Source organism: Hylobates moloch, unplaced genomic scaffold (assembly GCF_009828535.3).
Source record: "Hylobates moloch isolate HMO894 unplaced genomic scaffold, HMol_V3 SCAFFOLD_14, whole genome shotgun sequence".
In the NCBI taxonomy this organism is placed as follows: domain Eukaryota; kingdom Metazoa; phylum Chordata; class Mammalia; order Primates; family Hylobatidae; genus Hylobates; species Hylobates moloch.
In genome coordinates, this window is record NW_026652289.1 from 53,790,293 (window position 1) to 53,800,065 (window position 9,773).

Here is a 9,773-nt window from a genome sequence, read left to right on the forward strand (position 1 = left end):
GAGTAGGAGGGGAGCACATCCCCTGGCAGCCAGCAGGGGAGCGGTTCCTTACACTTACCCATGCCCCGGGTTGCTCAGTCATCCCAGGATTTCCCATACCTGGAAGGGAACAGACCCGGGGAACTATTCTCCCTGAAGCCCCTGGCCTGGCCATCGGGGGGCAGTGTGGAGCAGTGTCCCAGAGGGCAGGAGGAACTGCTAGAATTCTGGCTCTGCTACTCGGCCTTGACGTTTGGGATCCATCGATTAGCCTATTTCTTCATAGAGTGAGGTTGAGGATAAGGGCCCCATGGGAATTTGTAATGAGATATTGCACATGGGCATGGCATACAGTAAGAATACAATAAAATGTGACTTTCAGATCTAAGGAGAGAAATGTACTTCAGATTATCTCTGGAAATAGGCCAGACAAAAAAGCCTCAATATATAAAAGTGAGGGAACAGGAGGGGAATGAATGGACCTGGTTGAGTGGATGAATTGAGAAGATGGGAGGGGCTGGGCGTGGTGGCTCACGCCTGTAATCCCAGCACTTTGGGAGGCCAAGGCGGGCAGATCACGAGGTCAGGAGATGGAGACCAGCCTAGCCAGCATGGTGAAACCCCATCTGTACTGAAAATATAAAAATTAGCCGGGCGTGGTGGCGGGCGCCTGTAGTCCCAGCTACTCGGGAGGCTGAGGCAGGAGAATCACTTGAACCTGGAAGGCGGAGATTGCAGTGAGCCAAGATTGGGCCACTGCATTCCAGCCTGGTGACAGCGAGACTCTGTCTTAAAAAAAAAAAAAAAAAAAAAAAAAGATGGGAGGAAGAGTGGAAATGAAAGACGAGATGGAAGACTAGAGAGAATTTATGGCCAATAGAGAGAGGGTTGGCCCATCGACCCCAGTTGCTTATTTGTGATCATTATATTGGCTGGCTGAGAACAGAGGCTTGAAGTTCTTAGGCAGGTAGGTGCGGAGAGCAGTGGGCCCCCACAGGGAAGATTCAGTACTCGAAAGGCCTGGGGACTGAGGCTGCTGGAGGAGCCCCTGGGAAGGGGCCCTCCTTGAATAAAACATCTAGATGGTCTCTAGGCTGGTCCTGTGTCCAAGCCGTCTGCCAAGCAGGGAGGCAGCCCAGTCGGAGGCTGGGGCGAGGGGGGCAGGGCTTGCTTCTGATGGCAGAGGCCTGTAGGAAACGTGCAGATCCACTTTCCAAAGGTCATGTTTTCCTTCATAGGAGACAGAGTTGTTTTCGCCTCTCACTTTCAACACTCTGTAGGTGCCCAAAGCAGGATGGCTACCTCCTAGTAACGTTGAGGGGACTGCCCTGTCCTCCTGCCTCCATCCCGGTCACCCAAGCACAGAGCCAGCCCGGGGCCAAGCTGGGGGAAGCACCCAAGCCTTCTCCCACAGGGCCAGCCCTGGAAGACGCAGATGGGCCTCAGAAGCAGATAGAGGGACCCAGGTGTCCAGCTGGCCCTTCTTTACCCTCTTTACCTGGGATGTGGGAAAGGACATAGAACCTTTGTTCCTGCAGAAGGTCATCTAGAAGGGCTCTTGTCCCCAGAGGCCGGGTTGCTGTCCCAGCCCTCCCTGAAAGGGCAATGGCCCAACACCCAGGCTGGGGCCCGAGGGAAGGAGCACACCAATGACAGCTTCCCCAGAGGAACTCATACTGCACCTACACACAGCAGATCCCACAGACACAAGACAGCCGTGTGCAGGCTCACAAACCCCCGTAGGCCCCACACACACGCTCATGAGCACACAAGCAGGCATAGCTCCTGCTGAATGAGGCTGAGGCCGCCTCAGTGCTGCTGCTGCTCCCCTGATCTCAAACCTCAAATGGCCTCTGGGGACAGCTCTCCCTGGCAGGCATTGGGTTGGAGGCACGGCAGCGGACCCTGTAACTACACCCCCAGCCCCACCTCAGGTCTGTAGGATAGAGGACAGAAGCTCCAGCCTCACAGCTGAGTGTCAGCTGGGTCAACAGGCAATGTCAGCAGCTCGGCTCAGCTAACAAGCATGTTCCAGGCGCTAAGATAGCGCCTGCCTGGGGCCTCCGGTGTCTGAGGAGGACCCATGTGGCTGTTGAGGGAACAGGAGATCCTCCATGCTCCAAACCCTGGTCACCCTCCCCAGTTCCTCCCTGGGGACCAACTGGCCTTGGGAAAGTCACTTGTTCTCTTGGCACCCTCTTCCTGCTGGCAACTGGGCCTGAGCTGTCCGGGTGGGTAGAAGGTAGGAGCAGGGGACTGCAGGCTCCTTGGGCAGGGTTTCCCTGAAATCTTTTGCATTGTGGAACCAGAGCCCCAGAGGGTGAGAGGTGGTGGGACAGGCAACCATCTCTGCCTCTTCCTCCCGCTGAAGGGATTTAGGGAAGTTGGAGGGGCTCTCTTAACTACCTTTTAACATTTCGTGTATGCTCAGACTGCCTGCAAGGGTATGAAGGAGAAAGGAAAGGGGAAAAGAAAAGGAGGGAGGGAGGGAAGGAAGGAGCAGGCCTGAAACATCAGAGTCCTAACTACGGGGTACTAATGGGGTTCTAGGCATAGCGTGAAATGGAAGTTTTGGTGGCAAATGACTCTGTGGCCCTCACATCACACCAGGTGGGTGGACCAGTCACAGGACAAATATGTAAATATCCTAGTTGGACATTGAATTGTCTAAATAAGACAGGGTAGGAACAGCTTGGGAAGAGAGTAGTAGTTGATGTATTCAGGGCCCGAGGGCTTGGGAGTTGGGGGCAGGTGCAGAAGAGGAGCTCCAGTTGGGCCAAGTCAGCCCCCAGCTGCGGGCGGATATAAGACAGGCACTGAGCCAGCAGAGCGGCGGGGAGTGAGGGCACACAGGTGAGAGGGGTGCAGACTGACAGAGACCCAGATTGCAGGGCTGATGGGGAGGGGGAAGGAAGAAGAGAGGCCAGGCATGCCCAACAGGGCCCGGGACCCCTCAGCCTACCCTCATTGTCCATCTCTATCTGAGCCCACAGCCTCCTCCACCCCATTCCAGGGATAGTGCAAACCGGTCAGGGCTTCTTGGAGTTCTGCTCCTAGGGTGAAGGGGAAACTAATGTGGGGGCTCACCCCCCTCCTGATCTTTAATCCAGGTTCCAACCAGCCTTGCTTTGACAGGGTTCAGCGAGTGCAAGTCCCCCAGCCCCCACTGCCCACCACCCCTGCCTCTCCCTCTCGGCCCTGCGAAGCACTGAGGGGGAAGGGGTCTGTCCAATCCCATTAGGCAGAAGGCCCTGGAGGGCGGAGTGCTGACGTGGGCCTTGCTGCCGATGCTGCGGAGGCAGCCCATGACCCCCCTACCCGGCTTGGGGCTCTGGTTTGGGTCTCCTCCAGCTCTGAGAAGGTCAGGAGGAGGCCCTGGCCTGGGGACAGCCCAGGAGCAGCTCAGAGGCCCAGGCCCATTCCCTGGGGACACTCAGGAGAGTGAGACCAAGAGTGACAGCTCCAGCAGCAGACTCCAGGGCTGGGCCTGTGTCTCTCCCTGCCCTGTCTCCCCTCTTCCAGCCCCGCATGACCTCCTGTACAGGTTCGATGTGCCTTGTTCTTATTTTACAAAGGAGACCTCATGGAAACTTTGCCCTTGAAACCCAATCCTCAGACAGCCGCTCCTGCCTATAAACCTTGGCTGGCTTCCCCACAGGCCGGGCCCTGGACCTCGGGGTGGGGCACCTGGGGTTGGCCCCATAGCACCTTCCTCCTGCCCGGGCCCCGGGGGCGACCTGCTTGGGGAGCTTCCTGGCTGTTTTTTTTCTTTTTTTTTGAGACAGAGTCTCACCCTTTCGCCCAGGCCTCACTGCAAGCTCCGCCTTCCGGGTTCACGCCATTCTCCTGCCTCAGCCTCTCGAGTAGCTGAGACTACAGGCGCCCGCCGCGCCTGGCTAATTTTTTGTATTTTTAGTAGAGATGGAGTTTCACCGTGTTAGCCAGGATGGTCTCGATCTCCTGACCTTGTGATCCGCCCGCCTCGGCCTCCCAAAGTGCTGGGATTACAGGCGTGAGCCACCGTGCCCGGCCTCTGGCTGGTTTCTTAAACCTCCCCTGCCCTCTGCCCCTGCCACAGGTGAGCAGGATGAGATCTGGGCTCTTCATTTTTTTAAAAGAATGAGTTACATTTATTGATATGGTTTGTCATATGCTTTATAAATTGTCACCCTTTGAAACATGTATTATTACTATATGGGGGAGAGTGGGACTGTTCATTTTACAGGGGACAAGCAAGACAGGCTCAAGGAGGGAAAGGTCAGGCTCAAAGTCATCACAGTGTGGGGCTGGAATGCAGTTGCCCTGCCTTCTTTCTTTTTACACATCTTCTGTCTCCAGGGTGAGGAGGGGTGTAGGCACAGGCACCCGAGACAGCTGCGGTCCAGCCCCGGCCCCACCTGTGGTCTCAGTGACGCCCCAGAGGCCCCATCTTCCCCACGTAATGAGGCTGCTCCACCCTCCTCAAAGCCCAGACCTATTTCATAGGCCCCAGATCCCACCTTCACCCACGGCCCCAAGAGAACAGAGCTGGAGACACTTCCACTCCTAGCACTGGATGCCTCCTCCCCTCCTGTGAAGCTGTAGTTGGTGGGTGGAGGACATCCTTTAAGGCAGGCTCGGGGGGCTGTGAACTCCAAGACTCCTGGAAGCCAGTAAGAAGTGGGAAGGTAGGCACACCATTTGGGATTTTTATTTTTCACTGAGCTAAGAGAGGAGATTCCAGCTATGGAATCCAGAGAGCGTTCTACAGGAACAGAACAGAAATTGGCTGGGCCCTGGGCCCAGAGGAGGCCTGGAGCCACTTACTGTTCAGTGCCAGTTTCATCCTTGGCACTCTGCCTCTCACACAGCATCGCTCCGGCTCCCAGAACCCACAGTGGCAGCCGCTGGAGGCTGTGGCGGCAGCTGCTGCCCTGCCCAAGGAGGGATGTGGGCTTGGCTCTGAGAGGCCAAGCCAGAAAGAGCCTTAGAAATCATTCAGGCCATTGCCATTTTACAGATGATGAAACAAGGCTCAAGAGAGAGCAGGGGCTTTCAAGAACAATAGAGGTGGAGACTGGAACTCAGGCCTCCTGTCTGCAGAGGGTATCTGCCCATGCTCTCTCTCAGAATTTCTGAGTGGTAGTGTCTGGAGGGGCTGGACACGCAAGGGAGCTGGCCTGTGCGTGCGTGTCTGTGTGTGCCGGGATGCATCTGTGGCTTCTGTCTCTGAACGTGCCAGGGGTTTTGTGTCCTGTGTGTGTCTCTCTGTGGGTGCTCCTGTGTGCAGGAACTTGGGGCCATGGTCAGAGAGGGATGGGCCTATTCCTACAATCTTGGGAGGCCTCCACAGGCTGAGCTGGCGGGGAGGGTCCTGAAGGGTAGAGTGAAGATGGGGACTTTGCTCCCAGCAGAGAGGAAGAAACCAGAAGATAGGCTTGGGACATGGATGGGAAAGGTCTTGGAACTAGGATGGGGCAAGGAAAACAAAGCCCCAAATGGAATATGGGTCCCTGGAAGTTGACACACTCTTAGCCCTCATGGGGGCCCAGCCCAGTGGGTAACCCCCGGAAGTGGTCACATGACATGACACTTCTCAGCTGATTGCTTGAGGTCCCCCAGTGTGGCCTGGGCCTTGTCCTTGAGTGAGCCCAGGTCCAAGCCAGGAAGGCTGGCCAGCTGCCCAAGGACTGAGGCCTTCTCCTCCTCCTCCTCTGTGTCCTCCTCGATCATCTTGGCCAGCTCCCGGGGCAGCTCCACGTCTCCACCTGCCATCTGGATCTGGCTCTCATCTGTCTCATTCTAAAGGGAAGAGGGGATGGGATGGAGTGGAAGTCTGTGAGGACCCAGAGTTGAGAGGACAGGGAGGAGGCTTGGACTGGGTTCCAGGCCCCTAGATTCTTTTTTTTTTTTTTTTTTTTTTTTTGTAGAGACGAGATCTCCCTATGTTGCCCACGCTGGTCTCAAACTCCTAGGCTCAAGTGATATGCCCACCTTGGCCTCCCAAAGTACCGGGGGAATACAGGAATGAGCCACCGTGCCCAGCCCCTAGATTCTTGAGCCCCATGTTCCAGTGAGCTCAGCTCCCACCCCCATATCCCAGGATCAAGCATTTGATGCCTGGACATGGAGACCTTTCATATTACCTTATTTCACTCTGAGAGACTGAAGGACCAGCACAGTGAGTAAAGACAAAATGAAAGTACCTATGAGTCACACTGTTACAGTCAGCTAAGTCATGTTTTGACTCTTGTTATGCTTAAGGGTGTAATCAAAAATAGTGATGGGTACCATTTATCAAACATCTATTATTTCTATTACATGGCAGACGTTGAGCTGGGTACTTTTAATTCTCACAATAACCCTGTGAGGTAGGTAGGTATTATTATTTCCACTTCACAAATAAGGAAATTGAGGCTTACAGGATTTAAGTAACTTACTTTAAATTTAAGTTACTTAACTAACTTAAGTAACTTAAATTGTCCAAGATCACACAGGTAGGAGGTTGGGGAGCTAGATTCAAACCTGTGTCACTGATTCCAACATCTGTGTTTTTTTGCATGGCACCTACGATGGCCATTGCCCTTCACTGTTCTTCTGGGGGGCGTCTTATGTCACACTCAGTTGCATCCAAGTCTTGGCTCTTCTGCTCAACTCTGACTTCCCTGATGGCAGGTGTCTCTTATATGCCTAGCGCAAGCATCTGAGGAATGACTTTATTCCTAGGAGAGTTTGCAGTGAGGCAGGCTTTCTGGACCGGTTTTTCCCCGTGACAGATTTCCAAAAGATTGGTGCCCTGTGGGGAGTCAGAAGCAGCTGGGGACTCAGTAAATATTTGTTGAATGAGTGAATGTGATGTTCATATATTTGGTCATTCAATTCAAGTGGAAGATCAAAATCAGGAGGCTATAGCTCTGTGCTATTTTCCCCTGAGTCCAGCACAGTTCTGGATGCACTAGGGTGATATTCTGGGAGAGGTTTGTGCTTCAGTCCCCTCCTTAGACAACAGGAGCAGCGCACTTACATGCCCATCTGGTGCTGCACTGCCCAGGGGAGCATGGGGGCAGGGATCTCCTGAGATATACGCTCTGGCTGCTTGGCCGGCCAAGGGGGTACTTGGCTCTCTATGGGCAGACTCCATACCCTGGAAAGCAGCCTGGGGCCCTGGAGCAAAGGCAGGCTCATATTCACCGGCTTGAGGGCTGGTCCCAGCTCCATGGCTCACTGGCTGTATGATCTTAGCCAAGTCCCTCCATCTCTCTGAGCCTCAGTTTCATCTTTTGTCACTGTGGGTGATAGCTGCCTGGCAGCATTATTGGGGGTTAGATGAGGACATGAAGGTCAAGTACTTGGCACACACAGGGCTTCTCTCCCCCACCTTAAGTAAGTTCTGCCCTTCAGTAGGTTCAGAAACCTCCAGAACACTCACTTCTGCAGTCAAATCTACTGATTTCTGCCTCCCCTGTGTCTTCCTCTGCCCAGGCCTGGCCCAGGCTTGGTGGGGGTACGGGGGGTGGAGGAGAGAAGAGGCCTAGATTGGCTCCAGAAATACAGACCTGTCAGTCTCATGAGGACTGGGGTCCCCTCAGCACAAAGCCCTGGCCCTTGGTGGGCACAGATTTAACTATGAGTGAGTGAATGAATAAAAGAAAAAATGAATGAGAAGGAGGGATCTAACCAAACACCCGGTGAGTCTTATAGCTGAGGGCTGTGGTGCCCAGAATGGGGTGAAGGAGTCCAGAACCCAGAGCTCAGGGTCCAAGATGTGCCTCGCAGCCGGGGCCAGCTTACCTTGGGTAGCCGGTATTTGTCTCGGAAGTGGCTCCGCAGTGTGGCCCGCTCTGCCTTCCTCTGTGTGAACTGTGCATCCCGCTCCATCCTGCGGGGTCACCGGGGGCAGAGTCACCACGAGGGCTGAGAGAAGGGGGTTGAGGTCTTCAAGGGAGGGACAGAAGGGGTCTCTGAGTCCTGGCAGCTGCTACATTGGTCCCTGTGTGTAGCAAAAGCACTCCAACCCGGACATCCAGGTTTCTGCTGCCTCTCCCCATCACAGCGCCCTTTGTCGTCTCTGCCACTGGATGGAACTAGGGAGCCAAGGTGGCAGTCTGTCTGGCTGTCTCTGCAGATCCTAATTATTTGTCCCTCATGGCCTCCAACTTGGTCTGCTGTTCCCTCACTGACAAGCTATGTCATGTGGCGAAAAGTATTCAGGCCAAACTTGGGTTCACATCCCAGCTCCACTACCATTTTAGGTATATCCTTAGGTAAGTCACTTACCTTCCTCTTCTGTAAAATGGGGATAAAATTTTGTAACTCACAAAACTGTTATCAGGATTGAGCGAAATAATAGCTATCATTTATGAGACTTTATCATGTGCCAGGTGCTGTGCTAAACAGTTTACATGCATTGGCATTTAATCTTCGTAAATATACAAGGCATATATTATGATTACCATCCCCATTTTCCAGAAAAGGAAATAGAGGCACAGAAAGGTTAAGTAACTTGCCTAAAGTTATCCAGCTAATAGGCAAAGCCAGGCTCTGAACCCAAGTAGCCTAGCCGCAGAGTCCAGTCCCAAACTCTGTCCCAGCACTGCGGGCACACAAGTGCTCAATGTCTGTGAGTGACCCCATCTCAGGGTCTGCCTCCGCGACTCTGAGTAGCTGCACCACTTTTTTCAGAGCCTCAAGTTCAGAGGATCCCCAGTTGGAAGACATAGGCAGCTGGGACCAGATCGGATTAAGGGATTATTGTTTCGTCAGAAACGCACGTGCACCCCCCTCCTCGTCCCAGGCTCCGGTCCGTCCCTCGTCCGGTCGCCCCTCCCCCACTCCCCCTTGGCCGGAGTATGAAGCTGGAGCGGGGTTTTGGGTTTGAGATGGAATGGGTCTGGGGGCAGTGTAGAGGACACCTCCCGGTCTCTTACCGTGTCTAGGAAAGTAGGGGAGAAGGGATTGGGACTTGAGGCTGGCCCGGGGATGGACTGAGCAGCTGTGGGGGTGGGGAGGGGGAGGTCGTTGGAGCCAGGAAGGGATCCCACTCACTTCTCTTCCACCAGTTGCTTCTGATACTCCTCGTACTCCTCCCGGCTCATGCCCTGAGCTTCGGCTGCCGACTTGTCCCCATCCCCCTTGTCCTCGCCGCCTCCCAGGCTCCCAGTGAGGTTCTTCAGCTGGCCGCCCACCATGGTCTTCACCATGAACGCCATGGTCTTCGCCGGTCGGGGCACTGGGCGCCTGCTACCACACGCCAGGCACCAGGCACGTCCGCGCCTACTTCAGCACTAGGACTCGCGGACAGCTCCCGCCGCGGGCCCGCGCCCCACGCTTGGCGCCGCCCGCCGCCCGCCCCCGCCCGGGCCCGCCCCCACCTCCCCAAACCCCTCCTCACGGGGGGCGGGGGGCAGCACGGGGCTGAGAAGGCTGGACCACGTGCCCGCTCCCCACTCCCGCCTCCCCCACGTGCCTCCTTCAACGCGGAGCTCTGCTGGGCACTGCTGACAGCGGATTAGGGCCTGTGGTGGTGGGGTCGCTCTCCCGGGAGAGGGGTTGAGCTGATACACTCCCAGAACCCTGTTCCGTAGCCTCTTCCAACTTCTCTCCTGGGCCACTAATAACTGGGATTTCAGCTGGGAGATCCAGGTAGCAGCAAGGGGTAAAAACCCAGCCTTGGGCGCCCCCCATTCTCCCCACCCACCCAAGTCACTGAACCCGGCAGCTGCCCAAAGAGCTTGACGCTGAAAAAGGGAGGGAGACCTGAGGGCGCGAGCGGGAATCCCAGTTATGGTTCCACGAGTTGGCCTCTCAGGGTTGCT

At 55.2% G+C, this 9,773-nt stretch overlaps 1 protein-coding gene across 1 annotated transcript; it reads right to left on the reverse strand.

Moving 5' to 3' along the window:
• Positions 1-4,085: 4,085 nt before the first annotated feature.
• On the reverse strand, positions 4,086-9,286 carry CPLX3 (complexin 3). Its single transcript, XM_032174982.2, has 3 exons — positions 9,004-9,286; positions 7,750-7,837; positions 4,086-5,760 (listed from the first exon to the last, which is right to left on the reverse strand). The coding sequence occupies exons 1-3, from the start codon at positions 9,165-9,167 to the stop codon at positions 5,536-5,538; spliced, it is 477 nt and encodes a 158-aa protein (XP_032030873.1). The 5' UTR covers positions 9,168-9,286; the 3' UTR covers positions 4,086-5,535.
• Positions 9,287-9,773: the final 487 nt, after the last annotated feature.

Bases quoted from the DNA above. Each gene is read 5' to 3' on its own strand.
- CPLX3 (XM_032174982.2), bottom strand. From the start codon at position 9,167: ATGGCGTTCATGGTGAAGACCATGGTGGGCGGCCAGCTGAAGAACCTC. The intron at 7,838-9,003 runs GTGAGTGGGATC...GTGACCCCGCAG, and splicing joins AAGCAACTGGTGGAAGAGAA to GATGGAGCGGGATGCACAGT. The intron at 5,761-7,749 runs GTAAGCTGGCCC...TCTTCCCTTTAG, and splicing joins ACAAATACCGGCTACCCAAG to AATGAGACAGATGAGAGCCA.